The sequence below is a fragment of the Trichogramma pretiosum genome, unplaced genomic scaffold (genome assembly GCF_000599845.2).
Source record: "Trichogramma pretiosum strain Unisexual culture from Peru unplaced genomic scaffold, Tpre_2.0 scaffold11, whole genome shotgun sequence".
Lineage (NCBI taxonomy): Eukaryota > Metazoa > Arthropoda > Insecta > Hymenoptera > Trichogrammatidae > Trichogramma > Trichogramma pretiosum.
Genome location: NW_019641702.1, coordinates 2875489 through 2896369, shown reverse-complemented (window position 1 = coordinate 2896369; position 20881 = coordinate 2875489). Strand labels below are relative to the sequence as shown.

General features: G+C 36.0%; 3 protein-coding genes across 6 annotated transcripts; 2 read left to right on the top strand and 1 right to left on the bottom strand.

The window, feature by feature from the left end:
• Window positions 1-2083: 2083 nt before the first annotated feature.
• Window positions 2084-4185, top strand: LOC106653793 (protein AATF-like). The gene is made up of 3 exons (XM_014373371.2): window positions 2084-2159; window positions 2243-2696; window positions 2772-4185. The coding sequence occupies exons 2-3, from the start codon at window positions 2482-2484 to the stop codon at window positions 4162-4164; spliced, it is 1608 nt and encodes a 535-aa protein (XP_014228857.1). The 5' UTR covers window positions 2084-2159; window positions 2243-2481; the 3' UTR covers window positions 4165-4185.
• A 420-nt stretch (window positions 4186-4605) lies between these two features.
• LOC106653794 (40S ribosomal protein SA-like) lies at window positions 4606-7423 on the bottom strand. Its single transcript, XM_014373372.2, has 5 exons — window positions 6920-7423; window positions 5971-6333; window positions 5169-5456; window positions 4835-5053; window positions 4606-4729 (listed from the first exon to the last, which is right to left on the bottom strand). The coding sequence occupies exons 2-5, from the start codon at window positions 6307-6309 to the stop codon at window positions 4637-4639; spliced, it is 939 nt and encodes a 312-aa protein (XP_014228858.1). The 5' UTR covers window positions 6310-6333; window positions 6920-7423; the 3' UTR covers window positions 4606-4636.
• Window positions 7424-7998: 575 nt separating this feature from the next.
• LOC106653890 (pyruvate kinase-like) lies at window positions 7999-16019 on the top strand. Of its 4 annotated transcripts, none has more exons than XM_014373528.2 (8): window positions 7999-8262; window positions 11377-11412; window positions 13441-13785; window positions 13871-14057; window positions 14143-14664; window positions 14745-15083; window positions 15201-15357; window positions 15646-16019. In XM_014373528.2, exons 2-8 carry the CDS (start codon window positions 11386-11388, stop codon window positions 15656-15658), a joined length of 1590 nt encoding a protein of 529 aa, XP_014229014.1. In that variant the 5' UTR covers window positions 7999-8262; window positions 11377-11385; the 3' UTR covers window positions 15659-16019. The 4 variants fall into 4 exon arrangements, with proteins under 4 accessions (XP_014229014.1, XP_014229015.1, XP_014229012.1 ...); XM_014373526.2 differs by lacking the exon at window positions 7999-8262 and adding an exon at window positions 8379-8703; XM_014373529.2 differs by lacking the exon at window positions 11377-11412.
• Window positions 16020-20881: the final 4862 nt, after the last annotated feature.

Here is a 20881-nt window from a genome sequence, read left to right as displayed (position 1 = left end):
TACGGTCGAGAAAGTCGCGGCGATTCGGTTGCGATCACTAACTTGCCCAATCTTTACGACCCTCATGGACTGTCTTTTGGTGTTTTGTTAAATTGCTTAAAACCACAAACTTTTTCTCGCATTTGTCGCATGCATAATCTTTGCGACCTTTGTGTACTGTCTTTAGATGGATGCGCAAATAAGATTTTTGTACGAATTTTTTCTCGCACTTTTTGCATGCAAAATTTTTCGGAACCTCGTGGACTGTCTTTATGTGCATGAGCAAACTATGTTTATTTCCGAATCTCTTTGCACATTTTTCACAGAAGTAATCTTTAAAAATTTCGTGAAATATTTTGTTGTGCTTAACCCATTAACGCGCAAAAGTGCAATTTTGTGCATGAATTTTCCGTTGTAAAAAAATTATAGATAAAGTTAAAATATTTTCTTGAAAATCCCTACCCAGGGGTTTTAGGTATGCTCTTTCAGTATCCGGTGTTATTTTTGCGATAAATAAACATTATCATCGTTTATTTCGCCATTAAAAACCAAAAACTTGATTTTTTTACTCAAAATTTTTTTTCAAAGTCGATTTTCTACCTTGCCTTGCCTTTGGAGGGTTCCCATAACACCAGAAATCGTGCACTTTTTCTCTGAACCTTCAAAAAATGCGCTGCCGCGATTTTTATCTTGCCCCTATATTTCTAAAATGGCGAATTTATACCGAGCAGCGGTATAAAAATTCACTCATTTTTTACTCAGAACCTATTTTACATGCGCTAAATATGAACTCAAAAGTAAAATTTGGAGTGTAAAAACTTATTTGAAATCGTTTAGAGAATACGTGTGAATTTTTTCAGAATTTTTCAGACCACTTTGAAAATTTTGCAAAATACGACCATTTCCCGGCCTGTCGAAAAAATCCAGAATGTTCCAAAAAAAATCTGAAAAATTCTGAAAAAATTATTAAAAAATTCTAAAAAAAATTCACATGTATTCTTTGAACAAATTTGAACACTTTTCATTGTATGACTTTCTTTTATAAAGTCAATAATTTACAAATAAAAAATAAGGCAATTTTCATATCGCTGCTCGGTATAAATTCGCCATTTTAGAAATATAGGGGCAAGATAAAAATCGCGGCAGCGCATTTTTTGAAGGTTCAGAGAAAAAGTGCACGATTTCTGGTGTTATGGGAACCCTCCGAAGGCAAGGCAAGGTAGAAAATCGACTTTGAAAAAAAATTTTGAGTCAAAAAATCATGTTTTTTGTTTTTAATGGCAAAATAAACGATGATAATGTTTATTTATCGCAAAAATAACACCGGATACTGAAAGAGCATACCCAAAAACCCCCGGGTATGGATTTTCAAGAAAATATTTTAACTTTATCCATAATTTTTTTACAACGGAAAATTCATGCACAAAATTGCACTTTTGCGCTCTAATGGGTTAAGTAAAGTCGATTTGTTTTCGAATTTCCTCTCGCACTTGTTGCACATGAAATCTTTTCGATCTTTATGTACTAATTTTTGGTGCGTAAACAAACTCGATTTTTTCACAAATTTCTTTTCGCACTCGTCACATGCGAAATCTTTACGACTTTTGTGTACCGATATTTGGTGTCTACTCAAATTACTTCTGAACTCAAATTTCTTTTCACACTTATCACGTGCGTAGTCTTTTTGCTTATCATGAATTGTGTTTTGGTTTGTTATCATACTTGATTCTAGTGCAAATGCGTCTTGACAAATGTCAAAAATGTGATTTTTGTCGTCTGAGACAACTTCCTCGGATTTCTTCTCACTTTTATCCATTTCGGTCCCTAAAATAAATGATGGATCTTTCTATTAAGTAGCACAGAAATTGAATAAGCAAAATTTATATTTTGGTATTATTGCTTATTTCATCGAGAAATACGACATTCAAACTAATATATTTTCACTCTAAACATGATCAGTGTATTAAAGACTATGTCAAAATCGTTCACAATTATATTGTTTACAATTAATTTCCTATTTATCTGTTACCTTATAAAACTAAGTACTTTCAAAATAACTTTCGACAGACAACATCGAATTCACATATAGAACATAGAGTATATAGATCCTTATACAAATCTGTAATAAACAATTTTAATATTTATTCGAAAATTCTCCATCGCACGCTACTGTTGATATTGTAACTATATTTGAAACTTAATGTCCTAAAAAATACATAATTTAAAAAGTCAATTTAAATATCTCCTTCTGTTATATTTACAGCCACACACGGAGCCACTTTACAGCAAGTAGATATCATGACTGTCATATTGTGTATACTGACCGTTGACTGGCGCACGCGCCCGGCGACAATCCGACTGCAGAGTGCAGACGAACGAGCGCTCCGCCGCCGAATACGCACATGTGCTCAAGCCGTAACATCACGGAAGCAAGGTTATACTAATCGCTATACTAATCGCTATATATTTATTGTTTACGCGTGAAAAAATTGTGTATCAATCATGTCTAAGCCCAAGAAAAACGTTGGTTCAATGCTGAAGAATTTATGGGATCCGACTCCTAATCTCACCTTTTCAGATGATGAAGCCGAAGAAACCAAAGCTAAGGTTGCTGATTTCGATGAAGAATTAGAATTGCCAGATGATTATAAAACTGGACCCAGTTCTTCTAAGCTTCGAAAACGAAATGCTGATCTTCTTGGTGACATCGATCGCAGGTAAATTGTCTCTTACTTAAAACACTTTGTTTTTTCTACAATTTTACTATTTATAATTTTTTTTTTTTGCAACAGATATAGAGGAAAAAAAGTATCTAGCAAACAAATTTTCCAACAAAGTTCTGATGAAAGTTCTGGTAAAGATGATGATAACGATGATGATGGGAGTATTGATCTTAGCAATGATGAAGGTGATGGAAGTATTGTCAGCGGTGATGAAGATAATGAAAATGATGGTGGTGACGATGACGATCAAAGTGACAGTTCTAGTGAAAATATACAACAAGAATCTGATGATGATAATGATTCATCAGGCAATAAAGAATTTGCAGAAGGCTCGTATGATGAAAATAGCGATGAAAATAGTGATGAAAATGAGGATGATGATGAATTAGATGAAAGTCGTGATTATTCAAATCCACTGCTTAGAGAAAGAAAGAAAGATATTGTTTTAGTAAAACCTAGTGATTTACGTGAGGAAATATATAAAGGCAACTGCATTAAAGAGCAATTAAATATTTGGGAAAACATTTTACAAATGCGAATTCTCGCACAAAAGGTTTTAAATACAAGTAATAAAATGCCACAACATGATGTTTATCCTACCTTTGCTAGTAACGAAGAATTTAAAAAGAAGAGTGAAGAAACTAAAAGCAAACTTCGTGCAGTATTGAATAATTTATTATCATTACAAACCGAATTGCTGAACAATTTCCCAGAAACAAAAAATCTATTATCTGGAAAAAGAAAAGCAAATGATGAAGATAATAATGATGAAGATGATGAAGAGATCCCTTCAGATTTTGAAGGAGAAGAAATAGAAAGTGAAGATCATAGTGAAGAAGAAATTTCTGAAGAAAAGTCTGAAAAGAAAACAGATAAACAACCACCCAAAAAGAAAATGAAACTTTCAGATTATGAAAAAGTGTTGGCTAAAAATCATAAGCTGCTAAAAGAGTACAGAGAGCCGATTATTCAAAAATTGAATGATAAAACTAGGGTTGCAACCGGTGTTATTAGCAAAGATCGTAAACTATCTGTGGTAGAGAAAATAGATTTTGCTTTTTCCAATAGAGATAAATTAGTGAAAAAAACTCAATTGAAACGTTCTGATTATGAAATTATTGGGAAATCATCACCCACAGTTGAAGACAATGATGGACGTAGAACTGAAGAATATGATGCTGAAATTTTTGATGATTATGATTTTTATCATTCCCTGTTGCGCGATTTCATTAATAGCAAATTGTCTGACACAACTGATCCAAACCAGTTGACTCAAAAGTGGATTGAGCTTGATAAAATGCGCAGTAAAATGAAAAGGAAAATTGACACAAAGGCCACAAAAGGACGAAGGCTTCGCTATAATGTACATCAAAAACTTGTTAACTGGATGGCACCGATTCCAGATAACATGTGGACAGATAATGGGAAAGATGAACTCTTTAGCTCTTTGTTCAAAAAGTAAGCAACAAATATTAATTTAACTTCTTGTAAATATGTAAATATAAACTGTTAAAAATAATTTTTGACAATATTTCTGAAATAAAATTATTTTAAAAAATTTATTCACAATGTTACTTATTATTGGATAGAGTAGCTAATATGTGTAGCATACCATTTTATCTTTAATAATGTCCTTTCTTGTTCTTTGAAAATGATTCCGAACTCAAATTATTAAATTTAACCAAAGCAAAATTGAATTTATATTTCAGGCAATGATTACTATTTCAAGACAAAACATTAGAATATTTTATGAATATTGATTGAATTTCTTCAAATGACATAACAGTTTAATAATTCCTTACATGAAAAATATGTGGAAGTGTTCAATTGAAAAAAAAGAAAAATGTTTTATAGTTGAAAATTTAACTTTATTACAATAGAATAATAAAGTTAAGTCGATTTGATCAAATAAAGTTCAAAATTGAAACTTATTTTTATGACCAGTTGGGTTGGTTACCACCTCCCCAGGTAGGTGCTGGGATAGTTGTTGATGGCGTAGCAGTAGGTATACTCCAATCATCTTGACCCTGAAAATATTATGACATTCAAGTATTTTTCATTAAAATTTATGTTATAAATACATCATTGTTTTCAATTGGTAAATTGAATGAATATTTAAATATTCAACTTACTGAGACCCATTCAGTACTTGGTTGGAACGAGGCAACAGGAGTGGCAACTGCATCAGCAACCGGAGCTGCAACTGGTATGTCATCAGCCCAGTTTTCAGTTTGAGGTGCATTAGGATCTACATTGTCAATGGACCAATTAGTTTCCGCAACATTTTCCGTGGGGATGTACTCTTTAACAGCCGGGGCAAGCTCCTTGGCAGCTTGCTCTTCTTTTTCAGCCTGGAAAATTAAAAAAGTTGATAAATTTAATTAATTAGATATCCCTTGTCTATTATTCTGTTATTTTTTATTTATTTATCAATTATTATCATACTGTAAATTGAGTTTTTCTCACCTCTTCTGGATCTCTGTAGAAGAAAAGATCCACGACTACATCCCATTTATTTTCGCGAGAAATGGATCCTCTTATTCTGAGAACTTCTCTTGCCAGTAACCACCACATCAGACCAATACTATGTTGACCCTTGTTATTGCAAGGAATCGCAATATCTACGAAACGCAAGGGAGAGTCGGTGTTTGCTAGAGCAATGACTGGAATATTAACATATGATGCTTCCATAATGGGTTGATGATCAGTGTAGGGATCGGTTACAATCAGCAACCGTGGCTCACGGAATGCAGCCTAGAAAAATATAATTATAATGTATAATATTACGATTTTATCAAATCAAACTACTGTTTTATGGGCGGTACGGAATTTTGAGAGGAAGCAGTATAGCCATGCTAAAAACCTAAATATTCAAACCTTTTAACAAAATTTATGCTGATACCTAGTATTTTTTTCATTACGAAGAGAAAAACTGAAAAGTTTCAGAGTACTAACATGCAATTATTTTGTAATCACAATTCTGAGACTTTCGTTTTACGCTACATAGGTGTAATTATAGTTTTTTGTGAATCCCCTAACATAAAGTAATATCGTGACTTCACTTGGCGGGAATAAAATGACATTTCGTGTTGGGGCAATACAAAAATATTTTGCTCAAAAGCTTTGCGGATGTCTAAAAAATAAATTTACCAGCTCAAGTAATTTTTGAGAAAAAAATGATTTTACAGAAATAAAAAAAAAAGAATTTGTATTATGTTTACTTTCACTTCGGTATTCTTTCATAAAAATAATTTGAAATTTTGCCTACTTGAATCTGGTTGGTAAATGCACCAGGCGTAAATCTTCCAGCAATCGGCGTTGCACCAGTATGAGCTGCAAACTTGAGCACAGCTCGTTGTCCGTACGTACGGCCACTTATAACAAAAACTTCACTAGGGTGCTCAATGGCACAAATAGCACGAGCAGCCATCATAAGTTTTTCCCAAGTCTTGAGAAGATTGATAATATAGATACCATCGTTGCGTCTTTTGTAGATGTATTTTTCGAACTGGAAATTTAAGTTTTCCGATCCAAGTTGCACGCCAGCCACCAACATTTTGGTGACATCCTCCTCCTTGAGGACTGTAGCCTCAAAACCTCCGGACATGTTGCCTTTGGAATTAGGTGTATCCTATAAAATTGACAAAACGTTTCAGGAGTGTATTTTTGCACGTTGATAATTGATTTAAACATTTTTTTTTTCAATTTTTAAGTTTTAAAAAAATTTAAAGGATTATAAAATCTATTCGAAGTTTTACACATTCTTAAAATAATGAAATAAGCTTGAAACTTTAAAAATAAAAAGTGTTAGTCAATTTTGAAAACGATTTTCATTTACGCGGATTGAATTGAACATAATCCGACCCGCATGTTTCCGGGTAGAAGTGCATAACCTTTAAAGGGCAGAAGATGTAATGAAATGCATTCTTAAAATAATTTGTGCCAAAGTGCATGAGACAGAATGCGATGAAGATTGATTATTCAATACACGATTATTATTTTTTTTTAACTCTTGAGTTTTTTTTATCGAAATTATGTACTTACTGAATATGTACTTATAAAAGATAATGAAAACTATACCGAAACTTCGACTTCATCAAGTCTACTAAATCTTTGAATTTTTATAATTTTATCATATCAATATCGAACTAACAAAAGGACCTATTTTCTTAGTAAAAATGTTACAATAATTAATACATAATAGAATCAAAACTTACACTTTGCAGAACATACACCGGAGAGAAAGAGAAAGAGAGAGAAAGCAAAACTCGTGGGAACGCCGCTTGAGTGTCCAACTGCAATTTCTATTTGCAAAAAGCCGCGCGGTGGAGTGGCCCTATGCACCGCCAAATTCTGACGCTCGTGACTCCATTGACAAGTCGTTTTTCGGGGGCGAATTTTTAGATTTGCAGGCTTCATTTTTCATTCATGAAAGTTGGTGTCAATTTCCTTTTGAAATTAAAGAACTCAAATCCATCATTGTTCGGAAAATAATGGAAGCCGGATAACTATGTTTTTATCTTTAAAGGCATGGTAGAAAAATCGTGTCAAGAAATAATGGAAATATTTTTTTTGAAAGATCATATTTTCAGAAGTGCATTGATGCAAAACTTGACCGTGATTGACAGCGATTAATTTTTTTTCCACTCTGAGCGTATTTAGATACGCGATTCTTATCAGAGGGAACAATTTAAAATTGCTTATGTCCGAACTTGACATTGTATTACGCAGACACAGCGTTGCACTTTTTAATTCATATCGTATAATCGTATTATGTTTTAGCAACAGTATAATAAGCAAGGTTGGCACTTGCTCAACGATATAGATCGAGTATAATCATATTGACGTCTTCCGCGTACGCATCGAACGCGCCGCGTAGTCTGCAGATAAAGCTCGTTACGATATTTAAATGGATAGATAAAATGAATCAGGCCATTATCAATGAACTCGGCACTTGGAGTGCCAAAGAAATTTTTCCAAAGATCATTGGACATTTTAATTGGTCTATAATAAGGTATGGTACGTGAAAATTTACATTAATGGCAATTTTTTACTAGTTTATGACCTTGGGGGATTGTATTAATAGCTGTTTATCCGACGAACTTTTCTTCGAAAACTGCAACTATATTTTTTATACAGAATCAAAGCTGCAGCAGACAAAATATTACATGAAAATAAATGCGCAAACTCGTCTCACGTGAGCGTGCACCGACCAACTATATCGCTTCAAACGAAGCGGCGCTATATATAAATATAGTCGCGCGCGCGGCCAGAGCTCACATACACGCACACACACTCAGAAGTGGTCGTACACACACGACCAAGCGGCTCTGTATATGTGCATGTGAATCTCGAACTATTACACGTACAGCAGGCGGGGCAGTACGAGCGAGTCTCGAGTATAACGACGACGTCTGCGTGACCTTCCGCGTCCTCAAACGTCAGTTAGCAGCAGGCCGCAGATCCGTTCGCACTACTTTACATCCCCGAAAGTTCAGTCGATTCTTCGCCTCGCTCTCTCGTTCGTCGATCTTTTACCTCAAAGAATCTACCAATCAAGGTAAACAAACTTTATGTTTATTTACACACTCATAATACACGAGAGACAGCCGCTATTTGTTATTGTCGTTTCGTTGACAAATACTCCGCGGGAAAAACTTAATTAATTACACGTGGAAATTCGCCAGTGTTTTTGCGTCTCGGCCTTTGCGGCCTTGAACTAGCAATGACTCGAGTGATCGATCTCGTCAATCGAACGGGAATAAAAAGGCTGTTATCGACGTCGATTACGCGCTCGGGCGATGCATTTTCGGCGCGTTTTTTCTCCCGCGATTATGCATCGCAGTCGTCGTCGTCGTCGTCGTTGCCGTGGTGCAGTCGTGGCCGTTCCGAAAACAGCCAACTCGCTGTACGTACGCGTCGCTCGCAAAAATCGCACGCCAGCATCGTGAAAGAACATCTGCGTCGGCGTCGTTTCAAGTGCATACCGGACACGATTAACGTAAGAGAAAAGCATAATTTTTCCGAGTGATAATAGAAAAGTGCCTGTGCAGCGCGTGTCAGCCATTGTGCAAAAATGTATCGCGCGTATATGTATACGACGGTTCTTTAAATTGCCAGCATATATAGTGTCGTTGAACGGAAAAAATCGATCGCATCGTCATTGCTCGGACAACGTTAGGCCACCCCTCCGTCTCTCTCTCTCTCTCTCTCTCAGCGTGTAAAAGTGTTCTTATTACGTATTCATAATCGGATCAAGTTTTTTTCTCTTGCCTCTGTCTGCTACTCTACGTCGCGCTAAATAGCATCGCTGAGGTTAGGAGTTTTCCGCGAAGAATTGTTCGACTCACGCGACATTTAAATCGCGCGAGTGTCGAACTTGCGATAAATACGTTCGACAACTGTAAAATAGCACGACGCTCACGTGTGTACACTGTACAGCCAACACAATCATGGGTTTTTTTATCACTGATTCCCATGACGAGAGAGACGCGCGCGATCAATAAGCGCCTGATTTCTCTCTGTTTCTCTCGCTAGTATTTTTCCATGAGAAATTTTTAGAAATTTTTTGAAATTGCTATTAGGAGAGAGCTGAGCAATTCCGAATCGTATTTTACGCTTCGCTCCGAGATTTATATGAGGCATAAGGCCGGATAGACTCCGTTACGTTATACAGCCACACGATATATTTTACAGACTTATCGACTCGAAAAACGAGGATAGAACGACGATGCTAACGCTTAGGGAGTAGGGACAGTTACGTCTGTGTGTCGATGCGTGTTTGTGCGCGCCCGTGTATATAGCCGCATACACACATATATCGATGAACACGTGAACAGTACACGTTTTTCGTAGGGTCCCACGTGGGCGCTCGCCTCGCAGACGCACACGAGTCAGCTGATGCGCTCGCTTTAAAGCCTGACCTTGTACACACGCACACAGGCATACTTTATATATATACAGGCAGATGTGCATGTACGAGCGTTTTGCCTTCTGTATAAACTCGAACAGGCTCTCGCGACACGTATAACACCTATATACAATATTATCTCAAGGCTCTGCAGCTGCATTAGCCGGCGCTGCACGAGCACATTACAATGCCTTATCTCGCGATTAATATTTGTCTCATTGGCGTCTGCAGTGATAATTGAGTGGCGCGGTTGTTACACCTCGCTTACGCGTGTTTCGTTAATATTGATCGATCAACTTTGGAAATTTAATTAATTATGTTCTTTAAAATTGGCTCGACGATATTTACCTTATCTCAAGTTGAGATTATAGTTTTAATGAAATATAGAACGCGTGTCATGTGAATAAATTATCAGCTCGTTCGGAAAAAAACATTGACAAATGAGTACTTGTTGTACTAGCAGCAGTTATTAATGTAAATATGTCAATGAAGACGTTAATTTTGCATAAAATCAGCTTCACAATTGATTGCCATTTCCATGCAAGCAAACAATCACGTACTAACAATTAATCTTAATTTGCAAAACTTCTCGTTTCCCTCATTTGTCGCTTAAAGTACATTTATTCGTACGTAAAACAATTTCATGGGTTTTTTCTTTGTCCGAGAATAATCTCGGGCAGTGAAATTGAATACAAAAACCCAAGGCAATCGAAACAAAACGAAATTGTGCGCAAGCAAAAAAAGTAAGATGAGTTTCTGCCGATCTTACCGGTTAGAATTATACGGCTTATTCTTTTTTTTTTCCTCTCCGTACTTTTTATGTACGTGCCTTGTACACGCGAACTCACACATTGACGCACATATATACGGGCATTATACATTGTACCGGTCGTCCGGCACGAGGTTTTTGTGCGTAAGAGGAGCCGACACTGTAGTACGAACGAAAAATCTGCAACAGTAAGCCTAAAGTACTCGAACCAGAGAAACATCTTTTCTTTGCTCCGCAAGATTCACCAGTTTTTTTCCTTTATATCAAAGTTGAAGTCAGTAGTGAAAATTATTGTTATTATTCAATTAAAAAAATTCCAATTAAAATTATATTAGATCTTTAAAGTAGATTAACAGTTAGGGACTAGTGGATTATAATAATTAGAATTTGTTGATAAATTCAAATTCGTTGATGAAGTCAGTGCTATAAAATATTTTCAGTTAAATATTTTTACGATTATAAAGCACATCTAAATCAATATATTGTTTTTCAAAAATGCTTTACTTTAATTTTTTAAATTTGAAAAAAATATTTATTCATGTCAAGTTTTTTAAACTAGATAAGAAAATACAAAAACTCGTATCTATTAGCATTGTTATGTTTACTATCTGTAAACGTTAATAATTCTAACTAACATTCCTCACTTTAATACTAAAAAAGAAATCACCCTTGCCGGTGCGCTGCATTAGAAAGAGAGAGAGAAAAAAAACAAAAGTTGCCGTCCAATTTTGGCATTTGTCCAAGATGTAGTTTCTAGCCAGAGCTGGTGGCGGCGTATTGCAGTATTTTCCACTAGTCCCTTGTGCAGGCGCCCGTAGCACATGTATACATAGGTATAAGCGACGAGAGGTGACCGAATGCGTCCGACCATCGGGCTAGCTTGTGGCAGCCTTTACAGACGCATTAATTGTTCTACAAAGTCATCATCTTTGTTAAACATAAGAAAACAGTCTTTATTAATAATACGTACTTCTCTTTGCCCTTTATTCACGCAGCCTGCCAGTATGGTCTGGATAACCGTCGACGATCAGGTACAATATCCCAACCAGTGACAGTTTGTTGACACGTTGTTTATTTTTATATATTTTTCTGCATATTGTTTCTCTGTGGTTGTTCAAGATATAATTCTTTTATTTTTCATTAAAAAAAAAAGATTTTTATAACCTTTTTTTGCCTACTCTAGCGATAAACAAACGCAACCCGACCGTTTATTTTTGCTATACTTGTACGCACTAAAATATATACCTTGACACGTATTTATATTTTAGTTTATTACCACTAATATTTTTTTGATTTTTGAATGGGCTTGTGCATCAATTGCAAGTTCCAAAATATTTTTCGTCATTGTATTTCATTACGTAATTGCTTGCTCTATTCAACTCCACTGTGATTTATACACATCTCTCTGTAAACATAAATGTGCAATAGATGTAGTACCATCTTTAATACCTTCAATATACATTATTTGTCACTAGATATGTAGTTTGCTTGTTGTCAACTTAATGCAATGGACCAAGATTTTCCCCCCGAAAAAAAAAATAATTACATTATAAGGTATTTTCTTCAACGAAAACTTTTTTTACAGCAGAGTGATAAGAAGTACGACGAATTAGCTTCATTTGTCATTAAAGTTTGGCGTGGACTTAGCAATTTCGTAGGTCAAACTACGTCAGTTTTTATTTATTATATATATCTTCACCTGAAGAGGAGTTTTATCTGACTTGACTATAAATTTGTAAACATTAACAAACATGCTTCAACCGAAGATCAGTTTTGTCGAGCTTTTATAACTGTCGACGATTCAATTAATCAATCAGACACTGTGCAACTGATTTTTTTTTAAATTTTGATGGATCAAGCAAAGTAATTTATTTTTATTTCGATGAAACCCACGCTCAAAGAGTCTGGATTACGGTCGAACGTCGTAATTGAAGGTATACATGAGTCAAAGTGTAATTACCCGGTGCTAAGAATTTTTCCCAACACTCTTTGCTCTTCTCTTCGCGGATGACGGGTATAATTTCACGAAAGTACGTGCGGTTGGTTATACGGCGGCTCGCTCTAGAAAAAAATTGGGGAATACTGCAGAACAAGAGTGTGTAATCTCAGTAAATTGTGCAGTGCTTGCTCTGCATAACTCTAGACCCGGACTATTTTCGTGACTAACGCGAGTGCGCAGGACTGCACGCTGCAGATGCGTAAATCGGGTCAAAATACGCGGGTTTTTCGTTCAAACCGAAATCAAATTTTACGTGCGGACGGTTGTTTAAAATTTAATTGCTACAATAAAATAAAAATAAGTTACTTTTATCAGCATCCGGATCATTAAAAAAAAATTTCCATTTCTGTATTTTCCATAAAAAATTGTTAACACTAACCGCAAACGTGATCATTACCGTCTAATATGCATGAGACACTTTGCAAACAAACTTTTAGCGTTTGTAATCAAACATGTAATTATTTCATTTGTTCAAGTGTATTTAATCACCCAACAAAAAGTAGATTGTGATTCTTTATCATTGTATGTTAACAGTATAGCTTATATCTTCGTAGTGCATGCACGTAGATAAATTAGCACGGTTTGAATCGAAAAGGAGTTGGGTTAAAAGCATTGTAACATCTAATTGTTGCTAAAGGTGTATCTTTGATAGTTTGCGAACGAACGTTTTCTGTGGGTTGGACAGATGAAAAAATTGTTTACTTTGTTTTCACTGGTAAATCATTCGATACCGTTGCACATAGGAAAACGTTCAGTTCGCCAAATAAGCTCAAGTGACGTGATTACCGTTAGTATGATAATCCAAGTTTAGCATTATTATTTTTCTGTGTCTAATGTAATTTAGTGAAAATCCGCTCGAAAAGTAAATTGACTTCGTCGCTTGACGCGTAGTAAAAAAAAAAAGAACGTCAATTTACTTTCGAATCTGACCAAAAAGTAATCGAGTAACTTTTCTTCTCCTAAAATTTTACAATTATTAATGGCCAATGTGACATTACCGAATGAAAAATGAAAATACACGCGCGACAATGACTTAACCGCTCGGTATTGATTTCGACAGATGGCTGGAAAGCCCAACTTTACGGCACTCAACGCCCAGAGCCACCTCGACCACATGTGCGCCTTGGACATCGACTCGCACACGATGTTCACCCGTCTGTCCGGCATCATCTGCACCATCGGGCCCGTCTCGCGCAGCGTCGAGATGCTCGAGAAGATGATCGAGACCGGCATGAACATCGCCAGAATGAACTTCAGCCACGGCTCTCACGAGTACCACGCCGAGACCATCGCCAACGTCCGCCAAGCTCAGAAGAATCTCACAGAGCGCCACGGATTCTCCGTGCCCGTCGCTATCGCCCTCGACACCAAGGGCCCTGAAATCAGAACTGGTCTCCTCGAGGGTGTAAGTCCGCATGATAAATAATCCTCGTTGCTTTTGCCTTTGTTTTGAATATCGTTTCAATAATCAATTTTTGTTATTACCGTAGGGTGGTTCCGCCGAAGTTGAGCTGAAGAAGGGACAAACTTTCAAGCTGTCGACCGACAAGGCCTACGCCGAGAAGGGCAATGCCGACACCGTTTACGTCGATTACGATAACATCTCGAAAGTCTTGAAAGTCGGCAATCGTATCTACGTCGACGATGGTCTCATGTCGTTGATCGTCACCGCTGTTTGTAAGTCGAACATTTTTAATTTTTACACAAAAATTTTTTAAATCTATTGGGATTTTCAATAATTAATGGCGCTCATTGATTTTAGCTCCAAACCTCATTACTACGACGGTTGAGAATGGTGGCAGCCTTGGATCGCGCAAAGGTGTCAACTTACCCGGTGTACCGGTCGACTTGCCCGCCGTCTCCGAGAAGGACAAGTCCGACTTGCAGTTCGGTGTTGACCAAGAGGTCGACATGATCTTCGCCTCGTTCATCCGTAACGCTGCTGCGCTCGCCGAAATCCGTGGAATCCTCGGCGACAAAGGCAAAAACATCAAAATCATCTCGAAGATCGAGAATCAACAGGGTATGACCAATCTCGATGAGATCATCGAGGCCTCCGACGGTATCATGGTTGCCCGTGGCGATTTGGGTATTGAGATCCCACCCGAGAAGGTGTTCCTCGCACAAAAGTGCATGATCAGCCGATGCAACAAAGTTGGCAAACCAGTCATTTGCGCCACTCAAATGTTGGAGTCGATGGTGAAGAAACCCAGAGCTACCAGAGCTGAATCCTCCGATGTAGCCAATGCCATTCTCGATGGTGCCGACTGCGTCATGTTGTCTGGTAAACATCTTCACATTTTTAACTATATACTCCTTTCTTTTCGTTCAACACAAATCAGTACAAATGATTCTCTCGTTCAGGTGAGACCGCCAAGGGCGAGTATCCTTTGGATTGCGTGCGCACCATGGCCAACATCTGCAAGGAAGCCGAAGCAGCCATCTGGCAAAATCAACTGTTCTCCGACTTGTCGAGCAAGGCTGTGCCACCAATTGATGCTACTCACGCCGTAGCTATTGCGTCCGTTGAGGCATCTGCCAAATGCCTTGCCAGTGCAATCATTGTTATTACCACCTCTGGTCGTTCGGCACATTTGATCTCGAAATACAGACCTCGCTGCCCCATCATCGCTGTAACCAGATTCCACCAAGTGGCTAGACAAGCACATCTTTACAGAGGCATTCTGCCTCTTCATTACTCCGGTAAGTTTTGATCATAAAATATTGATAGTCTGAACTCATTAGATATCAATTTCTCGATTAACTAGAATGGCATATATATTTTACATTGAATAATTTTTTCTCAACTTCTATTTCTAGAATCTGCTTTACCCGACTGGCTGAAGGACGTTGACGCCCGTGTTCAGTATGGTCTCAATTTTGGTAAAGGCCGTGGATTCATCCGATCTGGCGACTCCGTTGTTGTTGTTACCGGCTGGAAGCAGGGCTCCGGCTTCACGAATACTCTCCGCGTTGTGTACGTAGATCCTGAATTCTTTATTGACCCTGAGTGTGACTACGAAAGCTATTCCAGTTCTCTCGATAGTTTATATCCATAATTCACATATTTTATTTTAAGAATACAATTTAATTCTTTCGTATTTTTATATCCTTTTCTTACATTATTACGAGCAATGAAGATTTTTTTGAGTTTGTCGTGTCGCGGATTTGATGTGAAAGCAATCATCAAGTACAGTTATAGAAGAAACTAATTGTATCGTGTTTTTAATTAAAAATATTCTAATTGTGTTTTCTTTTTTTTTAGGAATGTGGATTAAATCAACATCAGGTTATCTGGTGTAGACAAGTAAACAAATCCTGTGGATAGATAATTCAAAAAAATAATTACGTTGTTATCAACAGTTCCAAATGTTTCTATTATGTGCATAATTGTAATGTCATGATTGATGCACTTTAACAATAGAGTGGGTGACTGTCAAGATATCGTTTTTTCGTGTTTGCTAGTCTTCACTTGATGCTGTGCTTCATCTATAATTTAATTTTGCAGTATTATTGCTAAATTGATTGACTACAATAACGGCACTTAGAGAAACAAAAAAATTAAAATGAGATGATCATGTTATCTGAAATTGTCATTATGTTAAAAAAAATTACATAAATTTCTAGATATAATTGTTATTTTATCTTCATTTTTTAGCATCAAAATTTTCATTACATCTTATTTTATCATCAATAAAAATTATTAATAATAATTAATCGAATTTTATTTTAACACTGTTATATTTTCTTTTAATATAATTAAACTTATGATATCTTTTTTTAATTGCATTCTTATACTTATCATTTTTTCTTGATTTTTAAACAATTCAAGTATGGAATTCACCTATTTATAAGCTAATTTGTGAGATTCATGTTGTTTCTGGCAACCTTTTATGATTGTTGTTCCATTCATTTATCTTTCAATGAGAAGTACAACGTTCTGCGATATAGGTCTCATTGTGATTTAATTCTATTAAATAAATTTCATTTTGAATGATGGAATTAATTGAGTAGATCTAGAATTCGTAAAATTGTAAATAAAGGTAATTTATTTATGTCTCGTCTGTGTACTTGAGCATTGAGATAATCCTGACGAAATTAGTAATTATCATCTTTACTGCACATGGAACTACTAAGCCACCATTTCTTTGTCTAGTTTTTTCATCATCACTTTTCGGTCGTGTGATTTTGGTAATGACTAATGGACTATACTGTATAAAAATTTCTATCAGCTGATGCTTAGTTATTTTGAATCTCTATCATTGGAGGAACCTTCAGAAAAATTTGCACAATCTCTTTTTGAAGTTGGCTCTGCAATGTTATTAAAGCTCTTCTTGTTCTTCTTGGCTATTTTATAATTTCTCTTAAAAATCATAGTTTACTTTTATTTTTTTCACCATCTTTTTTCGTTTGACCAAGTTTTTCGTGTTTACGCTCATTATTTACATCAATGAGAATCTTTTAATAATTAATTTAGTAATTAGCATCCCTTGTTCTAGTTTTGGCCTAAACGGTACGAAGATTTTGGTAGCCATTATAATAAAAAGTAGCAACAAACTTTGTTCATCGGGCCAGCTTTTTTTTTACTCGTAGCTTTTTTACTCACAGTATACTAAATGAAGAAAGTTGTGAGCTTTTATTGAGCGAACTGTTTCGAAATTGTATTTTATCTATCAACTTGTCAACTTACAATGATCAACTTATTTAGAGATGATAATTAAGTATTCCTTTTTATATCAATATGGAATTGAACTAAAATCAATTTTTATTCACAATGACGCTAAGATTAAAGTTAATACAACTCTATGAATGTAACCAATCTTCTGAGATTGCGAGTCATGAAATGGTCAATTTACAGCAACTGTTTGACTTTGAGCAGTAGATAAAATGAAAAAGTAACAAGGAAAAAATGTAGACCATAGTGAGTGGTCCGTCCCATATTCCACGGGACAAAATGATTGAAAAGAACAAATTATTGAGTAATTTATTATTTGTAGTTGACATTTGTGTTCATGAATATTTATATTTTTTACATAACTAAATCGATAATTGATTAATACTCACTTAGAACTATGAGAACAAAAGCTCATCAAACTTTTTTAGAAATATATAAGGATTTCACTTTATCATCGATGATGTAAAAGATTATTACATATATTATTTATTGGTTTATTTCATGTGAGATTTAAAGGAAGACGTTTTTAGCAAATATATTTTTAGCAAATATATAAATTAAAACATTCACTGCATTTTTACACAAACTGCAATTCGAAAGTTCTAGATTTACGTGCTAAAAGCTTTCCCATCAACATATGTATTGCACCAATCGATTTTCAAAAAAGTACAGTCTAAAGTAGCCGGGGCTTATTTCAACACGAACTTTTGTTAACTCCTATGGTAAATTTTCTCTCGGGTGCTGCTTTGCATTTGCAAAATATCATCAAGGGTTCGATTCAATCACATTTTATATTTTGGATCGATAAACTGCACTTTCAGAATTCAATTTAATCAACCGATTTTGTTCATTCGATCTGGTCCGCCATAAAAAGCAGCTTACACGTATAAAGTTATTACATTTTGCCAGCATTTTGTTTTAAATATGGCAATGAAAATGGATTAGCGGGTTATATTCAATTTGTGGAAAATCTGCATTTGCAAAAGACTTTCATGTTTATCGGGCAGAAGAAGAATGAATGGCCAAGCGAGTCTAAGATTTTATCTTTACGGAAACATCAAAGCGTAAAATTGATTGATTTGCTCGTAACGATGTAATTTGCTATTCAGTTCAGTGGTATGGAAATTGATGGAAAAGATAAAGAAAAAATAATTTCATTGATTGTAAAATCTATTCGGTTGTAAAGCCATAACTTGTTACGCGGTGTCCTGCCTCGATAAAATTTCAGTCGTGGATGCTTGAATTGCGTCAATTGATTTTTCACAAAAATATGCAATTATTATACTTTTTAATCATCGAATCAATTATTGAAAAACTTCAAACGTGTCTTTGAAGCGAAGTGCAAATACGCGCGTATCGAATATACGTATGAAAAAAGAGGAACTTGATTAGCCGACTCGCTCGTCGGACCTTTGTCACTCTTTACACGAATACACATAGGAAATAAAACTTGAGGAGGATTAAAAAAGTGCGTGACCGCACGAGGCCTCGTCGCTATCTCGTAGTACGAAGGATGAATTTTTTTCGCCTGACTCGAGTGATCAACGTAGTAGTATAACGTATCTATCTGCGTGACCATCCCAATATGCGTTATATCTGTCGCGTATTATATACGCGTTTTTTGGCGTGCACGACTTCGTATATACGACAGCGTACGGCGATGACGAACAAACACGATGCGCGTCATTGTTGCCTCGATAAGAATTTCGGCTGCGTCTGTTTACCGACGACTATAATAATATATACGAAACAAATTCGTACATACCCACCCACCGATTTCAATTAAAATTGAAACGTTCATTGGATGCGATTCGATATGCGATTCTGCAGTGCAGCGCTCACAATCTCGTCGAGAGCTGCACCGTTGAGAGCTGCACTCGGATCATATCTGTCGTATCTTCTCTCTCTCTCGCGCTCGAGCGCAAAACAGACGTATTCCCTAAATTGAAATATTAGCTAATTCTGCGCGGCGCTCGTTTGTTGTTGTGTCTGTGCTTCGTGCGTTATGTTGTATGTACGCAAGCAACGGCTGCTGTTTACCGCAGTCAAGGATCCAAGAGAGCGATTTATCGTCGACTTGATGAGCGAGCTCGCGCGCGCAATCAATTTTGGATTATGCGCCTACGGTGGTGATTTTTCATATCGCACTTGAGAGCGAGAAAGAGAGTTATTAATGCTATTTGTAATTAATATCGCGTTTCTCTCTTTCTCCGCGGATGAGAATATCGCGTGACAGTGACTTGCATTTTTGCGCGGCACATTCGCATTCATTTTCCGACGTTTTCAAGTGTCTCGTTCGCAGCGAAAATTAACGAATCCGCGCGTGTATTTGCACGAGCCGTGTCCGCAGCCACGGCCGAGCACTTGAAATCCATTTTGCGTCCAACCGTACGACGCGTCGAAATTCCCGCAAGAAAGTCTGGATCTCGCTAATCACCGATATTATTATTTATATTACAATTGTCCACCCAGACGTACATATGTTGGGCTCTTGGACTTTTCTCCGAAAATCATGTTGATTGGCTCAACTATTTACCCCCCAAGTTATTGCAGATGGACTCGACTTCGTTATAATGTTATCAGAGCTACGCGAGAAAATAATCCAATCTACGTAGGGTGTACGTGAAAGCCCGAGCAATAATTGCTATTTAGTGTCATCGTATGAGACATTACCTAGATTTATGTATTGGTCTGTCACTTAATATAAGCACCATATTATAGCTGTATAAGAGTTCGAAACGTGGGAGATGTCGCGTTTATTTTGAGGCGATTTTCTTTCTGCTCTTTTTCGGATCGATACAAATTTTAACATTTTTTCGAGACACTCGTGGATTCTTGCACGATGCGACATCAGTTCAAGGCGAAGGTATAATAGTTAAAAATTGTACGCGTGAGCACGTTTTATTGGTTAATTACAAAGAGAGGTTTTATTTTTAAATACACGTGCTTGTGGGTGAAATTTTTCAATGATTTCTTTACTAAAGAGTTCATTAGCCTAAATATTAGAAGCATCTTTATGCTGTCTTACGTTTGCCTCGAGAATTATAAAATATCAAACACTCCGGAGAGATTCATTGATCTTTTCAAAATAAATAAACATTAGATAATACAAGAATTTTCTATAAATAACAAAATTCTCACGCTTATATAGTGAATCACTGTTTTATAAGAAACAATAATCGAGCCATTTGGAATTTTTACGAGTATATAAGAAGTCAAAAGATTTGCAGATTTACAGGTAAACAAAAATGATCTTAGATTGACTGATAAGATAAGTAATGATTCAAGGATCAAATAATAATTCCATTTATATCGAAACATACGACTCCGTATTTTTATCTTTTTAAATCCTTAAATAATAATCGTATTTTTGCATTGCATTGCACATTTTTTCGTAACAAAAATGTACCGATCATCCGTTGTTTGCCATAAATTGTTTTGATAACTTGAAAAAAACTTTTTTTGTTACATTGTTAACCACGTCAAATATTTTAATTGAAAAAAAATTCGTACCAGTCACCGAGAAAATTTGATCATCACTGTGTTTAAAATGTATGTTTATACACGTGTTCAGTTTCTAGAAATTTTTCGAATTGTTTGAATGACGCATGATCTTTTATTTAATGATTAATTTGATGGGGCTCACCTTACCAATTGAATCGATTTTTTTCTCGCCACTTGATGCATGAATTTGAAAAATTAACTACAAATAAAAAATGCGTGCGGGTTTTTGCCGCGTGATGAACGTCAGTTTGATTCATCTTATATTTTTTGCAATGCACCGATTCTTTTTTAAGAAATATCCATTTTTGATTAGGTGAATAGA

Excerpts from the sequence above, each read along its gene's own strand:
- LOC106653793 (XM_014373371.2), top strand. The coding sequence starts at position 2,482 with ATGTCTAAGCCCAAGAAAAACGTTGGTTCAATGCTGAAGAATTTATGG. Across the intron at positions 2,697-2,771 it reads CTTGGTGACATCGATCGCAG|ATATAGAGGAAAAAAAGTAT; the intron begins GTAAATTGTCTC and ends TTTTTGCAACAG.
- LOC106653794 (XM_014373372.2), bottom strand. The coding sequence starts at position 6,309 with ATGTCCGGAGGTTTTGAGGCTACAGTCCTCAAGGAGGAGGATGTCACC. Across the intron at positions 5,457-5,970 it reads CATTTACCAACCAGATTCAA|GCTGCATTCCGTGAGCCACG; the intron begins GTAGGCAAAATT and ends ATATTTTTCTAG. Across the intron at positions 5,054-5,168 it reads TCTACAGAGATCCAGAAGAG|GCTGAAAAAGAAGAGCAAGC; the intron begins GTGAGAAAAACT and ends TTAATTTTCCAG.
- LOC106653890 (XM_014373526.2), top strand. The coding sequence starts at position 8,428 with ATGACTCGAGTGATCGATCTCGTCAATCGAACGGGAATAAAAAGGCTG. Across the intron at positions 8,704-11,376 it reads GCATACCGGACACGATTAAC|CCTGCCAGTATGGTCTGGAT; the intron begins GTAAGAGAAAAG and ends TTATTCACGCAG. Across the intron at positions 15,084-15,200 it reads TCTGCCTCTTCATTACTCCG|AATCTGCTTTACCCGACTGG; the intron begins GTAAGTTTTGAT and ends TTCTATTTCTAG.